Below are 18115 nucleotides of genomic sequence, written 5' to 3' on the forward strand. Positions count from 1 at the left end.
TGTGGTGCTGAGGAATCAAACCCAGGGCCTCATGCATACAAGGCAAGCACTCTACCACTGAGCCACCTTCCCAGCCCCACAGGGACTCTTTAGTCAATTAAAAACCCAGGAAATGAAACAGTCTGCATATTTCAAGTGTTGAATAACTACATATAACAGGAGACTGCCAACTGGTACCACATTGAAGTAGATCAGAGCCCTCCACCAGCAGGAGAGTTCTACTGGACTGGGCTGCCCTTGTCAGTGTTAGGATGGACAGGAAAGTCAAATTGGAGGGCTGAGTAAGATGAAAAAATCTCTCTTGTCTTACTTTTTGAGGTTCTCTTTCCACTCACAAGTATCATCATCACCTCAAAACAAAGCAAGTCACTTACTAGCCTCCCATGTGTGCATTTTTTCATGTTCTTTCCCATTGTATGCCCTGCTTCTTACAATGCTGAACTACTCTCCTTGGATCCATACTTCTTGGGACAGGGATTCTGAATCATTCAGAATCACTGGATGGTCCTCGGTGATTCTTCTTAATGAACATGACCATGTCACAGCATTAGTAAAGAAAAAAAGAATTTAAATAGATGCCAAAGAACAGGACTTATTAATCAAGAATTTACTTTTAAGTATATTTACATTTTGTAGGCAGAATGAAGTTGGAGTACAGTAGTAGAGAAGTTACCTTGAACGTATAAGGTGCTGAGTATGATCCTCAGGACAAAATTTTGACACAAAAATGCTATACAAGCTGATTGCTGGTGGCTTAGCAATGCAGCAGGCTGAGATCTAAGGATCATGATTTGGAGCAAGTACAGGCAGGAGAGTCCATGTAACTCTTATCTGTAATTAACCACCAAAAGCAGAAAAAAAGCCAGATGTGGAACTATGTGGTAGAGTGCTAGCCTCAAGCAGAAATAGGTCAGAAATAGTGCCCAACTCCTGAATTCAAGTCAAGCCCTCAAACCAACACACACACACACACACACACACACACACACACACACACACTACTTTACAAAATGAGAGTAACTTAATCACTCAACTGTTTTTCTTCTCTTAGTTTTAATAAGAAAGGGACATTCATGGTAAATACTCTTACATAAGCTAACAAATTTAATGTTTATAACAAACCTGTAAAACAGGTATGATTATTTTCCCACCTGCCCACCACATCCCCTTCTTTAAAAAAAATTATCTTTAAGTAGTTGTACAAAGGAGTTGCCATTGAACAAATGACATATCTTGCACATCTTCTTTTGAGACAGGGTTTTGCTATGGAGCCCAGTCTGAACCTGAAGTCAAACTCCTTCTGCCACAGTCTCCTATGTGCTGGGTACCACAACAACTGGCTACTGTTTTCATTATATGAATGTGGAAGTTTGAGACACACTAAAGAGAACTAACATATCCAAAATTAAAGTTAGCAAGTTTAAGAACTAGGATATAAACCCAGAAATCTGCTCCTACATTCTTGCTTTCAAATGTTAGTATAAATCATTTCACATGTCTGATTTAAGGTGACTTTCTGAATTTCCAGGTTTGGCTGGTTTGGAATGGATTCAGAAGAAGTGTCAAAACCTCTCCTCAATTACATTGGAGCTGGGCTTTCCATAGTAAGGTAACATGGGGTGGGTTAGCCATTCCTCCAAATATTTACAGTACATTTTGATCCTAATGTGTTTTCATTCTCTCCGAACTATATTTCATAAAATATGCATGAGTTTTATTCAGGTTCTTAATTTAGCATGACAGATGTATGTCCAAAGACAAAAAAGTACCAGGTCAGGGGTCAGGAGTCGCAGGGCTAGAAAGCTATAAGACACCAGAAAAATCATTTAAGACATTTCATTATCATCATATGTAGACAATCATAAAATGTATCTCATGAATAAGAATCAATATATAACTTTGCTAATTAAACATGATTATAGCTGAGTAATGGTGGCTCATATTGTATTCCTAGCTACTCAGGAGGTTTAAATCTGAAGATTAAGGTTCAGAGCTACCCTGAGAAGGAAAATCAGAGAGACCTTTTAATCTCCAATTAACAAGCAGAAAGTCAGAAGTGGTAGAGAACCAATCTTGAGCTAGAGTACAAGACCCTGAGTTCAAACTCCAGTTCCAGCACAGAAATAAATTACTAATATAGATAAATGAAAATTGCTATACAAATAAATCTTAGAATGGCTTCCTGATAATATTCATTATTGGTTCTCTTTTCTATGTATTAATACAGTTCTCCTTTTCCAAGGGGGATATGCTTCAACTAGGCTGCCTATATGTGTACAAAACCTTAGATAGATAGTAATTGACTACATAAACTTCAGGATAGGGTAGCTACTGTGCCATGTCTGTTACCAGCTTTCACTTCCCTGTCTTTTTACTCATTGTTTTTAATTTAGCTATGAGCACTGTTTCACCACTGAATACACACACTCATTTTGCATACCTATATTTGGAAGTATCTGACTATATGAATGAGGATAGAAATGAATGCATCTCTAAATGGTGACATTTAATCAAAAAAATCCTAATAATAATTAGGTCACCTTAAATTCAGTTCTTTATCCTTGCTGGTCCTCATTTATATTCCCTCTTATTATTTCACATGATGAATAGCACTGCCCAGAAGGATCTTAATACTTTTTTATTCTTCAGGGAGGAACAGTATATTTCCCTTCCTCCAACAATGATGGTACTCGGCTACACTCAGGAACAACCTCTGTGTCACTAGAGAGTAGTCCCAGGGCAATAGAAAAAGTAATATAGCTTATTCTAAAATAATAAATTTTTGACAGCTTTTGGTTAGAGGCAACTCACACAGAATTCTATCTGTGAATGGGTCTCTCAAAAATAATTTCTTCATGACACAAAATTATAATCTAGCATGTCCAATTTTCACCTTAGTGTCAATTTAAGTTATCCAACATATTTAGTATTATTTCTCCATATTTTCTTCCTTTAATAAGAGTATATGCTCTTTACAGGTGCCAGTGGCTCATGCCTGTAATTCTACCTACCCAGGAGGCTGAGATCTGAAGACTGAAGATCTCAGCCAGCCCAGGCAGGAAAGTCTGTAAGACTCTTATCTCAAACATCAAAAAGCCAGAAATTGAGATGTAGCTCAAGTGGTAGAGTGCTAGTCTTGAGCAGAAAAGCTCAGGGACAGCATCAGTTCTGAGTTCAAACCCCAGGACCAACCAGCAAAGAAAAAGGAGTACATACTCTAAAATTACATCTCAAATACTCATGTTCTGTTACTTCTTCCTATATGATATTGGGAAAATTACTTTATTTTTCAAAACCTTTCTTAGATTTTGTTATCTGTGGAAAAGGCTTAATAAGCCAGGCACAAGTGACTCACTCCTGTAATCCTAGCTACTCAAGAGGCTAAGATTTGGAGGATCTGATTTAAAGCCAGTCTAGGCAGAAAACTTTGTGAGACTCCCATCTTCAAATTAACCAGCAAAAAGCAAGGCTGGAGGTAAAGCTCAATAGGAAGAGCATCAGCTGAGCAAGCACAAGGCCCTTAAGTTTAAACTTCAATATTGCCAAAATGAAGTAGACTAGTAGCACCAATCTCATAGATCAACTGAGGTTCAAACTTTGTATAGTGCTAGCCACATAGCTAATGCTCCTCACAGTCTAACCTTTAAAGAGTTAGATAATTTCAAGTGTTGCCTTCACTTTTGTCCTACATGTTAAATCCATCCATAATGTCACTCTAGAATTCAATAGGATTTGAAAAAAACATTGTTGACCCAGTGAAGCAAAATTTAGAACTCAGTGCTGTCAGTCACTTAGAGCCCACACTCCAGTCAAAGTGACAGTATAGTCACCTTTGCCCTGGGATGGAAGTGTCACCAAAACCACTGGAGCTGCCACCGAATCAGTCATAGATGTGTGCCTCCTATAAGCAGAGCCTTACTGCCAATGGAGTTTGGGAAACATGGTATGTATTCTTTTCTGAAATCTAAGAACTGAGTCTTCTCAGAAACTGAGGTCTTCTCCTGAGTTTAAGGAAGAGAATGTCAGGGCATGAGAAGAACAGATGCCAAGAAACAAAATCCAGAACACTGGCTTAAGTGGAGATTGCAGAGGCAGAACACTTAAAAAGTCAGCTTTCCCTTCTGATTAAAATAATAACAAGGAGCTGCAGATTTTCATAGTCTGCTGTCTGCTTTTCTCACTACTGTACTTGCTCTCCATGGAGGGCTGGGAATGCTCCCCAGCTTACACTGTTTGGTTACATTCCAAGAAACCCTGCACTCTTGTTTCTAGCCATTATCATTCTGCTGGGCTACCGTCCTTGTAGATGTCTGAACACCAAAATGAACTAACTCTACCAATACAGCCAAAAGTAGATTCCTCCTCAGTGTCCTGTAGAAGACAGTGGGAACAAGCCCTGAGGGTCAGCAGGCCACCAGTATAGCACTATGAGGTCCTTCCCCTCTGTCCTCAGCATTCTCCCACCAGAATGTTCTGCACTAGATGCTTCCCTGCATACGATTCCTCATTCCCAGTTCCCTTTCTTGAACAAGATATTAACCACATGCATTCCAATTAAAAAATTTCATGTCTTTGACTTTTTTCTCTTTATACTGTCCCCCTTAATTTAGCTCCAGAAAATCCATTCTAAAGATTTTCTAGTTATCTCTCCTCTGCTCCTTGTCCATCATCACTCACCCATATTTTCACTCCCAATTTCCTTGGTCTCCTTCTTTCCTTTGGCTGGAATGGATTGCACATAGCTTCTCCTGTTTCGAGCCTTTGGAAATTCCTTATTGGATTGGCCAGCAGAGTATTCTGATCTAGCCATCCTTCCCAGCTCAGCTTTCGCCTTTCTGCCTGCTCCATGCAATCTTCCACCCAGGATTATTTATCACACCATATTTTCCTCAGCTTCCTTGGCCACTCTTGTTTTCTTCTTTCTTTTTTGGGACAGAGTTTTACTATGTAAGCCCAGGGGTCCACAAAGTCATGATCCTCCTGCCTCCACCTTCCCAAGTGCTAAGGTTACAGGCCCCATCATACCCAGCCTTGGCTGCTCTATTAAATCAAGACTTACCATCCCATGGGATATTTTCTCATTTCCTTGTTTCTAGTTAAAACAAATCTTCCCTAAACTACCATGGCTTATTGTACTTATATTGTTGAGTTTCTTAAAGAGTCCACTTTGTATTATTTATACAGCTTTCTTTGTCTTCAACATGATATCCACAAAAGTGAGATCCATCATTTTCTATGTACAACATCCCTCTCTCCACCCCCACCAGACTTTCCTCCAATATGTTGACCCATATATGTTGACACAAATATACTGCTTGTTGCATTCAGTTGTTTGTGTAAACTCTTTTTGTCTGTCTGTTTGTCTCTCTCTCTCTCTCATACATACATACACACACACACACACACACACACACACACACAAGTTTCGATGATGTTCATAAGCTCATGGAATTTTTGTCTTATACATGTTACAAGTTCTTTATAGCTGTAACCCAAAGAACATATGATTTTTTCTTCTTTTGTCTGTGTGTCTGTGTCTGTGTGTGTGTATGTGCATACAATGGTTTAGGGGCTTAAACTTAGGGTCTGAACACTTTCTTGAGCTTTTTTGCTCAAGGCCAACATTCTTCTACTTGAGCCGCAGCTCCACTTCTGGCTTCTTAGTGGTTAATTGGAAAATAACCACTGGGCTTTCCTGCCTGGCTGTCTTTGAACCATGATCCTCAAGTCACATCCTCCTTGAGTAGCTAGGATTACAGGTGTGAGCCACTAGTGCTGGGCTTGAATTATCTGGTTTTATAAAAATAAATTGGATACCTTCTCTTAGCTTACTGCTACCCCACTCCTCTTGACCTTTTTTAAGTTAGCATTCTTCTCTCTGACTCACCTGTTCTTGCCACTCGAATTAATCACATGGACTTGGACCACTGGAATTATCATTTCTTCCTCATGCCAGCTGTCCCTCTCCCATCCATGTGGCAGTTAAGACTCTGGTTGTACTAACATGCTTTGAGATTTTGCTACACAGCAGCAAGTACACAAAAGTTGGCATGGTGATATACACATATGATCCCAAACTTAGGGGGGCTAAGGGAGGAAGATCATGAATTTCAGGCCATGCTGAGCTACATAGTTTCTGTCTCAGAACAAAGAACAAAAACAAAAACCATAAAGAGTGTATTGCAAATTTTGTGCACATTGTCATTTAATTTTTAATCACATCGCTGAAGGACTATTTCCATTTCTTAGATAATGATCAATTTATTTAGATCAATTTATTTAGGAAGAAATTCAAATATTTATGTATAGTTTTCAAGTGTTTCTAATGTGTCATTCAGTATTAAAATTATTAGAAAACACATCTCTATACAAAGTAGAGGATTTTTCATTATATAATTTGTTACAGTATCTAATATTAGCTTTGCTCATTAAAAACATGCAAACACATATACATCCATATGTTCTCAACTAATTTACATATGTGCTTATAATTAGAGTTTGTCGTGGGGTTGTTTGCTTGTTTGTTTGAGCCAGGATATCATTGTACAGCCTAGGCTGGCTTAGATCCCATAATCCTCCTGCCTCATTCAGGTGTACTCCACAATATCTCACATCATCATTAGGTTTTATACATGCAGTTTTACTGAGTATGAAGTATTTTTCAGGTTTTAAAGGAGATAGAAAATGTGACCCTATTCTCTGTTGAATTAGAAAATCTTTGGCAAGAAAGGTTAAGTGGAATTGTAGTGCATGGTTTGGACTGTGCAGTGATTCCTCTGAGAACTGTAGATTCAGAGAGGACAATTGGATGAAGGTGAGTGAAGTCATCTTCATGGGAAGTGTTTGCTTCCCACGTGCCTCACTCCGCAGTTAGGACTGGAGATGAAAGTGTAGGATTGCAGTTTGGATGGAATGGAGGACAACTAGAAAGGCAATTGGAAGTAATTATATCATTAGGACTTGATAATTTACATTGTGTTCTCTCTTTAAAAAATCAGGCAGCTTGATATAAAATCTCTTAAGATAGAAATCATTAACAAGTGACATTTTCTTTTCCTTACAGTGCTTTCATATTTTTATTCATCAAAACAGAAGTAGCAACTAGCACGTGTTCTATGGATACCACACCATTAATGACAGAACATGTGAGTAATGTATGAGACACGACTTGACATAAATTTGAAAAGAATGAGAAAATGGCATTTGCTTTCCTTTCATGGCTTAAAAAAAGAATCAAAGGATCTCTGAACATAATTGCTTGATTGGATCAATCCTCCATGAAGCTTCTTAGTAAACTCAGAGGTCTATTGATATGGTTGACAGTAGATCCACTAGGAGACATGTGTGCTCATTGCAGACTTGGCGAGTATCTTGGGTATTTACACAACAGAGGACCCTGAATTCTACAGAGCATTGTAAAAGTAGCCTTAGAAAGGAGGAGGCTGAGGTTTGAAATGGGCCAAAGGAGAAAAAAGACCAGAGGAAGCAAGGGTGAGTCAATGAAGTTCTGTGAGATTAAGATTATGCTTGACTTCCTAATTCTTTAACGTTTTCTCCCCTATGCCCTACTTCAAGGTAAAGAGCATTGAGATCATGCTCTTTCCACTGTATAACCATCTACATGGCTACATATGAGTATATACGCCTGTACTGGAGTGCTTAGACAGATTTGGATATACCTGTGATTTGAGAATTTTGTGACTTAAAGAATCTAGTTAGACTAGAGTCACAAATATGAGTTAGTGACAGGCTTTAAAGGGAACAAACTCTGTGTAGGTGTCTGTGACTGCCTGTGAATCTACCTTAAATGGCCTGCACACTAGCTTTTCCTGTATCATGCATCATCCACCTGCCCAGGGCCCCATGCTGGCCTCTGCCTCTGAACCCAGAGTCCAGAGTCCACCAATGCTCTGCCCTTATTTCCAAAGAATCTCTTCTTTCTCATAAAATGTTACCAACTAAGATGATGAAAGCTGAGTTAAATTGACACTAAAGTTGAATAATAATCTGCTTGAGCCCAAAAGAAAAAAGCTTATTAATCCTTAGGCATCCATACCTGGGGACTGTCAAGGAGAAAGGGGGAGTAGGGTAGTTCCTTGTGATTTCAGGATTTAGACGTGCCCTAACCAACCACTTTCAAACAAAGGAACAAATGATCCAATAAAATAAATACAACTTGGCAAAATAAAATAAATACAACTTAGGCAAGTGGAAGATTTGAACAAACTATTCTTAAAGATTCACAAAGCACTGACTAGTTAGTGTGATACATATCAGGTCTCCTTCCTGTGTCGAAAGAAACCTGATTTTGCTCCTATAAGTAGCAGGAGTAACTTTGGAAAGACTTTAGAAAAGCACAAAAATGCATTCAATAACAGAAATGTTATAAATTTGCTCATATGTTCTCCTGACTTACAATATTGACCTAATCTGGCTGGGAATGTTTTATTAAACAAATTCAGTATAAAAACTGCTCCATTGATCTGAGGCATTCTATAATAGGAGACTCAAGGGTTTTATGGGAGGTTTTTATTTTACTCTTAGTTTAGAGTTTATTAAAACATGCTAATAAACCACAAGAGTTCATAGCTTTTGTTAGTTTTAACAGATATATCAAAATAGTCACACATTAAACTTAACATTTTGAATGGAGAACTTGGCAACAGCCAAACCCTTCTGAAAGGAAGGCTGTGAGATATCACAGGTAGGTGATCGATGCATATTTTAAGGACTGTGAAGACACTAGAGAAAACCAGTGAAATCTTTTCATCACCATGTGTCTCTTGTTGCTCATTTGTGTCAATATTTTCAACAGGTGATCAACACTGCTCCAGACCCCTGTGCCGGCTGCTCCTGGGTGGACAGACTTTCTCCAGCACATCATCGCATAGTGTAAGGAGAGGAGAATTCTTTCTCTAGTGTTCTGTTCTATAGTTGTAACAGAGAGCAGGGGGATCAGGGTTCAAGAAGAAAATGGGAGCCAACATTCATGTCTCAGACCTGTAATCCCGAGCTACTCAGGAGGCCAGCATCTCAGGACTGTGATTCAAAGCCATCCTGGGCAGTAAAGTCCATAAGATTCTTGTCCATTAACGACCAAAAACACCTAAACTGGATGTGACTCAGGTGGTTGAGCATTAATTTTGAGCAAAAGAATTAAAGGACAGCTCCCTGGCCCTGAGTTTAAGCCCCAGTAATTGGCACACACAAAATAACCAAGCTTTGACTTCTAGCTCCTTGAGGCTAGACTACAATAGACTGTATTTGTACTCAACTACAATATTTTTTGTGTCTGTGTGATTCCTAACCCCTCTGTCCTCATCATGAGCACTTGGAGAGTTAGGTACAACATCAACCTTGCTTACTTTAGCATGTTGCACTTTATGTGGAGGGATTTTTTTTTTCTGTACTGCCAAATAAATATAAAAATATGTTCTATAATTTGTATTTTACAATTTCATGGCTATTTTGAATTTTGGCTGGTGATGCCTTTTTTATAGTATATTTCAATGTTTTATTTTTTGTGATGCCTTCTTTGGATACCTGAATATAAAGTTATTTATTATTTATTTATTGTGTTGATTTGTGTGGGGGCTAGGGGGAAGGGGGATTTAAGGCTTCCCACATGCTAGACAAGCCCCTTACCACTGAGCTATGCCCAGCCTAAATTTTTTCTGGGGGGTCCAGTCATGGGGCCTGAACTCTGGGCCTGGGTGCTGTCCCTCAGCTCTTCAGCTCAAGGCTAGCACTCTACCACTTGAGCCACAGCGCCACTTCCGGCTTTTTTCTTTTTGCTTATGTGGTGCTGTGGAATCGAACCTAGGGCCTCAGGCATGCAAGACAAGCGCTCTATCACTGAGCCACCTTCCCAGCCCCCCTAAATTTTTTTAATTGAATATACATTGACTTCACAGTAGGAAAGGAGCAGCACAAGTTGAATAAATGAAAGAATAAACAAATAAGGCTCTAAAAGCAATAAATAGGTTGCTATTTTTGCTCTCAGAATGACACAGATTTTTTTTTTAATCACTAAATTCTTTCTGATATTTTCAAACTTTTATTTTCCCCACAAAGCATCTCCTTTGTTATGGGAACCTTTGTTGAGAAAGCAACTGTAGTTGTCTATAATAAGCCAGGCCTGATATGTGCCTTGTCTGTTTTGGACAGTTCTCACACAATGCATGGATTTCCAGTGTGGGTCGAACACATCACAGGGAACCCCGACACTTCCAAGCTCTCATACACATTTAGCTACGCTGGCTTAATTCAGATGGCTTGAGTGAGAACCATTGAAATCATGTAAGAGGTCAATTTTGGCTTAGGATGGGTATTTTTAAAGTCATTTTCCAGTGAATTTTTTGTGTTTTTTGATTGTTGTTTTGAAACAGTCTCTCTGGCTAGTCCAGGCTGACCTAGAATTTATGATCAACCTGAATCAACCATCCAAGTGCCAGTATTACAGGCATGCACCACTATGCCTTAAAGAAGGAAATAAGCTTTGCCCCAAACTGTTTCCTATTTGAAGTCATTATCCAGTGAAGTAATTTAAAAGATCTGCTCTAGAATAATCATCACCTCCCTGCAGAATCACAGGAAGGGTGTTCACCATGCAAATAGGGCCCAACCCTGAGGAAGGCAGCAGGACTCCAGCACTTATAATGAATTTTGTTAGAAAATGGAAAGACTTGGAAAAAATTATATTAAGTGAAGTAAGCCAGGCCCAAAGAAACATAGGTCCCATGCTTTCCCTTATCTGCAATAACTAGTGTATGTCTAGGACAAGCAGAAGAGGTCAAATAAGATGATGTTAGGTGAAATTAACCCCAAGATAAGAACTCAAATGGTTTTTCTTTCTTGCTATTGTTTCTAACATATCTATAAGATGATTTCTTTGTTGCCTTGTATGTCCCTCCCCCATGGTATAACCCCTGTTTTCACTGTATTTGATGTTGGTATAATTTGGGGAGGGGAAACTAAAAAAACAAATTGTTTAAATAGGGATACAGGTGGATACATTGCAACAATGAGATGCACAAAATGCCATGTTGAAAAACAAACTTTACAACTTTGGTGGAGCAGGGTTGGGGCGGAGGGCGAGGGAGGGAGTGTAGTCGTGGAGATGGGAGGGCAGGGATGGTAGGGGAAAAACAAAGGAGGAGGCAACAATGTTTGATAAGAAATGCACTTATTACTTTGCTCATGTAATTATAAACCCTCTGTATGGTATTTTCACAATTAAAAAAACTTAGTAAAGCCAGCATTGAAACTCGAATAAAATAAATAAATAAAAATAAATGAAATGAAATTTTCTTCTTATGAGAAAGGAAAGTTTTAGTGGAAATACACAGATTTTTTTTTAAATCAGCATTTTCCCTTGTCCAGGCCTTGGGCAGCTCTGTGCTTTGCATAGCTGATTTTTTTTTTTTTTTTAGCAAAAATGTACCTAGTCTTAGTCTGTCTTGCTTCCATGCTGAATATCAGAAGGTGCTGTAAAAAGAAGCCAGAGGAACACAAACAGTCCACACACTGCAATTCTGTGGAGTGATGTTCATCTGTTGTGTTTTGTAAAGCCTGCACCATGTGGAGTGCCCAGGCTGCCCTTCCTGGTGCTCCTGGGTACCACAGGGTGTGGGTAGTATATACCAGTCAATGATGTGTGTGACTTCTACCAAGCTACCTGTGATCACATTGGAAGCCAGTATCCAATATGATTCCTTTGGTATGTTTCTCAGAAACGTTGTTTTGTGCTGAGAGTCATTGTACTATCTGTATTTGTTTCTGAAGGGGCTGCAGCCTTGCAGTGATCTCTGGAATCTTCTATGGATCTACATTTGTGCCCATCATTTACATCAAAGACCATGGCAAAAGGAATGACAGTATATATGCAGGAGCGAGCCAGTATGGTGAGAGTTCAAAGTCTTATTTATTAGCCAATTCACTAATAGCAGTGCATCTCTATGTATAAAAAAGAATTTCATAGAGTAAATACTGTGTATGCGTTGGGTATTTACTTTTCATTTGTAAGTAATGAATTAGAAAAGCTCTAAAGGCTAAGCCTAATAAAAGACTAACTATTTTCACATGATCTTTGATAGAAGAATGGACTGTGCTCAGAATTTATTTCAGCTTCTCAAAGCTTGACAGTTTCTAGTTTTGCTGTAAGATTTTCAGATAATTTGCCAGTTTGATGATCTCTATAAAAATATGTATTCTACTTTTTAATAAAAGGGTAATATGTAGAACATAGTACATTTAAATCAAGTAAAGGTCAACGCTAGTGTGCTTAGTCAGAGGATGCTATTTTTCAAGAACAGAGAATGAGATCTTCTGAAAGGGCCTATGTAGTGACTCCTCATGGGTCTGCAGCCACCAGTGATAACATTAATCTTTCAGCTGTAAGCAATGTATACACAGCCTTGGAAGGTTTCCAAGGAGATGAAAGAGGGTCTGCTTTTGGGCCCCATAACTGTGGTGAATCATAATCATGTGACTATGCCCCTAAAGCGATAAGAGGATTCATAATAGAAATAATGACGTTTTAAATCACACGGGGCAGAAATCACATGAACTCCATTCAGATAAGGGAAGAAAGAGTTTGAAGAGCAAAAGTCATGAGGGGAAGACTGATAAAGAAGTTGACCAAGCAGGTGACAAAGAATGTAACTGTGAAATCACTGGCTTCAGTGACTTCCAGGACAGCATAGGCTATTGGATGATATTCTATCACAAAATGTAAAGTAAAATAAAATAACCGAATTAATGTAAAATAAAATAACAAAATACAATACAAAAGAAGGGATGAAATTTGAACATGAGTTTAACAGTGAATAGACTTTGAAAAGAGGCATGGTTACCTTTCTGTCGTATGCTTAGTGTTGATCAAATACCAAACCTTGCATCGATTTGTCTTTCTTTTGTTAAGATTTTATACAAATATTTTTTATACTTTTCATTCTTAAGGATTAAAAACTAATAAAAAGAGGCTAACATAAGATAAATTTAAAAAGAAGAAAAAACAAGAGGAAGGAAATACATGGAGCCAGAAATGAGTCTAAATCTTTGGACTATATTTGTATCCTTCTAGATATAAGCCATACACTGGGCACTCAGCTTTCTTGTAGCCACAAGGGAAAACAGACCAGCCTCAGGATTCAGTGAGCACAGATCAAAACAAGTAATTGTTTAGGAGTCAAGTTGTTCTTGGTACTGGGACATAATAAACAATGTCCTTGTCGTTCTTTCTCTAACTAGAACAACAAGTTCTTAGGCACTGTTCTGAAGTAATCTCATGGGAACACACTTTACAACCATGTGTTCAAAAATAATTCTTGGCAAGCATTTTTTTATTTTGCTTATTTAACAAACATGCATGTATTTTGAGCTCTGCTATAGGGTCTTTGCAAATCCTAATTGGGTTAATCCTGATAGCCATTGACACTGATATTAATCTTGTTGTAAAATGGAAAAAACCTGAGTCAGAGAAACTTAAATTATTTTGCCTAAGTCCCAAGATTAGTAATGGGTGAGGATTTGCATAAGGTGAGCTAAGTCTTCTGTTGGATAATGGTGATGGGGTAGTAGTGGTAGTGGCACTGGGCCTCACTCTTGCTAGTCAGATCTTCTATAACTTGAACCATGACCTCATCCCTTTTTTGCAATCATTGTTTTTTTTTGCCAGTCCTGGGGCTTGAACTCAAGGCCTGCACACTGACCCTGAGCTTCTTTTGCTCAAGGCTATCAGTCTATCACTTGAGCCACAGTGCCACTTCTGGCTTTTTCTGTTTATGTGATACTGAGGAATCGAACACAGTACTTCATGCATGTTAGGCAAGCACTCTACCACTCAGCCACATTCCCAGTCCTTACTATGGTTATTTTTCAAACAAGTACTCCAATTTTTGCCTGGGTGTCCTGAATCATGATTCTATTTATACCTCCCATATAGCTGGAAGAAGGTATGTGCCACCACACCTGGATTCATCATTGACATGAGGTGTTCTCATGAACACTTGGATCAAGTACTCTTAAACCCAAATCCTTTTGATTTCTTCCTTCTGAGTAGCTGTAATTGTAGGTACAAGCTATGACTTGTGGCATTTGTTTGTGTTTTAAACACTATGTTATACTGTCTTTGTAAAGGTTTTCATATATAGATACATTGCTATTTTGTGATCCAGTATTATGTTTTAGGATTTTCAAGAACAGGCAGATTCTCCTGTAAGGCTCTTTTCCCTTAAATTTTATTTTTTTTAATTTTATTTTTTCAATTCAACATATCAGTTTATAAGTACAATGCATCTTGATCAATATCAGCCCTTCCATTGTTTCCCTCTCATCTTTCCAAACCTCACCCATACCTTCAAGTTACATGGTCCCATTTTACATACGTACATTAAAGATGAATGCATTTGTTAGCCCTTCCTTTCCCCATTCAATCTATCCTCCCTTCCCTTAAATTATTATTCCTAAACATGGCCACTCACTTGGTCAAAATTTTAGATGACAGAAACATGGAATGCCAAGACCTTGCAGTGCACCATCTGTGTGACAGAGTGCCACCTGCTCAGGCTGGCAGTAGCAGCAGGACTTCTCGAGATGGCCTCCACTGAGCATCTCGCTCCTCTCCCTCTTGCAGCTTGGCTACTGTAAACAATTGGACAGAACCCTCATTGAAACAACTTGCTGAATAGCCCCTTTTACACAGCTGTCACCTGCAACCATGATACTGGCCTGCAGATTCATTGGCAGCTCAGGTTTTCATCCCACATCCCTCACTATAACCTACATCTGCTGCAGTCCTGAGTAAGGTGAGGACTGAACACTGATTCTTTTTTTTTTTTGTCGGTCGTGGGGCTTGAACTCTGGGCCTGGGCGCTGTCCCTCAGCTCTTCAGCTCAAGGCGAGCGCTCTACCACTTGAGCTACAGCGCCACTTCCGGTTTTCTGGTGGTTTATTGGAGATAGGAGTCTCACGGTCTCTCCTGCCCGGGCTGGCTTTGAACTGCGATCCTCAGATCTCAGCCTCCTGAGTAGCTAGGATTACAGGCGTGAGCCACCAGTGCCCGGCTTGAACACTGATTCTTAAAAGGGAAGCATTAGCATCGTAGGTGCATCCTGTTGTTTCTTTTTATGTAGCTTTCTAAGGCGGATTCTAAAAACTAGCCTTTTAGATTTAATTATAGTAAATAAAGGTTGTCGATTAAGATTTTATAAAATAGCATGTAGATAATGAAGATGATTGGATAAATATAATGAATGCTTCCTTTAGTGTTAAGGTTTATGTTGGTGAGTTTATTGTATGTTCAGAAATGTAAGTATACTTCAGATGGTTAAAATGATGCCTGATAATCTCTTTTTAGATTTAGACTATGTTTTTGCACACTTCAGTGGCATCTTTCTTACAAGTACAGTCTACTTTCTGGCCTACTGCATGATCATGAAAAATAGTCCTAAGCTCTATCCAAAGGCAGTCTTACCAGGTAAGACGATTCACTGCACAGACTCTTACTACTATAGAAAAAAACTCAACTTGCTGGGTTTCATTAATCACCTCCTGGGAACCCACCTATCTGTTGAGTGTTTGAGTGTGTGTTTCTGTGTAATTGTGTGTGTGTTGTATGTAGTGTGTTGTATGTGTGTATGAATATATGTGTGTAGAAGCATGTGTTATATGTAATGCATGTGTGTTGCTTGTGTGTATATATATTGTATTGTGTATAATGTTGTATGTGCATATGTAGGATTGCATGTTACAAACATGTACACATTGTTATTTATCATAATTGCTTTGACCCAGTTTGCAAATACAACATTATTTGTATCCCTATGAAATTAGATATGAAAAGCTGATCTTTCACAGAACTTCAAGCTTAACTAGCAGTCAATCTTAAGATATTTTTCCAGTGCCAAAATATCTGTTTTGATCACCAATCTACAGTTTCTTTTTTTACTATCTAGTGTTTCATATTAAAAGTCAGTGTTCTAGCTAGGCACTGATGGCTTATGCCTGTAATCCTAGTACTCAGGAGGCTGAGATCTGAGGCTAGCTGGGGCAGAAAAGTTCATGAGACTCATAAATGACTCAACAAAAGCTGAGAGTGAAGCTGTGGCTTTGGTGGTAGAGCACTAGCCTTGAGCAAAAAGAATCTCAGGAATAACACCCAGGCCATGAGTTCAAACCCCAGGACTAACACCAAAAAAATCAGAGTTCTGTGACTAAAAAATTAAAATATGTGCCTACTTTGGCAGCACATATACTATTGGAGCAATACAGAAAATATCAGCATGGCCCCTGCACAAGATTGACACAATTTGTAAAGCTATCTGTATTATTTTGTACAACTACTTGAAGATAATAATAAAAAGTTTATAAATAAAAAAATTACATAATATAACCAGCAGGACTGTACAATCACTTGAGGAAGGTTTCTCCAATAAATAAGAAGAGCTTGTTATAGAGTTCAAAAAAAGCATATGCTAAGTGCTCTTGCTTTTGATCTTGATTCAATAGGCATTAATGGTTAAAATAACAATAAAAACTGTTTAACTTAGGAGATAGCTCTCTTTCACCTTTATTTGTAATATAGCATGACTGCTGTTCTGGACTACCTATCAGGAAATGATAGAACGTCTGCCCAATATCTAGAAACTGTAGTATGGAATTTCAGCTGATGTCTGTATATCAGTGATCCGGCATTGCTCTAAATGTCACTTCCCCTTGTATCTGTGGTTTATAGGGAATGCTATTATCATTCGGATCCTGTCCTTCCCTAAGCCGTGGACTACCCAAGCTCTGGCTCAGCCAGACTGAGGGGGCTTTATTAACTGGCACAAAGGGAAAGGATGGGTAGGTAGTTACAGCATAGCAACCGAAAGCAGAGGAAGCATTTAGTTTCTAAAATGATCATCAACAAGCTCAAAAATCCATATTGACAACAGTGTTGACAGAATGCATTTCTCAGTGCACCTTGATGCTCTCCGTTGGATAGAGTGTGACTTTTTGAGACCAAAGCCTATCCTGCAGTGTGTGCTGTCCCTATGTGTTCCAGGCTTCCTGTCAGGAGTACTGTGGGCAATAGCCACCTGCTGTTGGTTCCTAGCTAACCACTCTCTCAGTGCCGTGGTCAGTTTTCCAATCATCACTGCTGTAAGTAGCCACCTTTTTTTCTTCATTTTTCAAATGTAAATCTAATTTTCCCGAAGTGGGCTTAGTGACTCACTAAACACTGCTATAGAGTTTGACTATTTTATAGACAAAATAAGATTCAGGAAAAGAAATTGGTACACTTTAATTTTCATATCCTTGACTGTTATGAACTCATTTTTAGCAGGTTTACCAATATTTATCTTTAAAATCCTTGTATTATTTTTATTGTTGTTAGGTCATTTTACTTAATGTCATTTTGGAGACATTATAATTTACAATTTGTAGCAACATGAATCTCTGCTTTATTTAATAATTTATAAGTACAGCAAATGGCTATGCCATTATAGATATCAATACAGATAAAGAGATATAGATACAGATGCAGATATAGACTTAAAAAACTACACTTGAAAGCTCATGGAAGACTTGAGAGACTAAATATACTCAGATTTCAGACTCTTCCTTCTGACACATTTTTGTTATGTTGTTTTCTTTTGGGGGGAGGGGTGAGCTTGAACTCCGCCTGTTTGCTGTCCATGAGTTTTGTTTTGCTCAAAGCTAGCACTCTATCCTTGAGCCACAGCTCCACTTCCAGCCTTTTTTGAGGAGTTTATTGAAGATGAGTCTCATGGATTTTCCTGCCCCAACTGGCTTCAAACTGTGATCCTGAGAATTACAGGCCTGAACCACCAGCACCCAGAGTTTCTGTATTTTTAAGGAAAACTTTCAGAAATGTGGTATCTCTGGATAGTGCCATTTATCAAGCAGACTTAATAGAATTCACTCATCTGATTGTTCAGATATCTGTAGCAAAAAAAACCAAAATGTTCCCCACGACAGAGGTAGTAGATTATCCCATTTCAAAATTGAGAAATTTGAATCAGTTGGCAGAGAGCAGAGAGCTGATGAAAGTAAGAAACTCTCAGAACACAGGGTGACCTGCCATCATCAGCATAGAATATAGAGCTAG

General features: G+C 38.6%; 1 protein-coding gene across 4 annotated transcripts in view; it reads left to right on the forward strand.

Moving 5' to 3' along the window:
• Tmem144 (transmembrane protein 144) overlaps positions 1–18115 on the forward strand; it is a 44646-nt gene that overhangs the window by 13540 nt on the left and 12991 nt on the right. For 3 of the 4 annotated variants that reach the window (XM_013029807.1, XM_013029805.1, XM_013029806.1), the window contains exons 5-10: positions 1529–1609; positions 7064–7145; positions 8816–8892; positions 11785–11903; positions 15359–15478; positions 17048–17145. In XM_013029807.1, coding sequence (XP_012885261.1) covers positions 1529–1609; positions 7064–7145; positions 8816–8892; positions 11785–11903; positions 15359–15478; positions 17048–17145 — 577 coding nt within the window. The remainder of the gene's footprint in view (positions 1–1528; positions 1610–7063; positions 7146–8815; positions 8893–11784; positions 11904–15358; positions 15479–17047; positions 17146–18115) is intronic. The other variant, XM_013029808.1, reaches the window with a different exon arrangement.

The sequence above is a fragment of the Dipodomys ordii genome, unplaced genomic scaffold, assembly GCF_000151885.1.
Source record: "Dipodomys ordii isolate 6190 unplaced genomic scaffold, Dord_2.0 Scaffold123, whole genome shotgun sequence".
In the NCBI taxonomy this organism is placed as follows: domain Eukaryota; kingdom Metazoa; phylum Chordata; class Mammalia; order Rodentia; family Heteromyidae; genus Dipodomys; species Dipodomys ordii.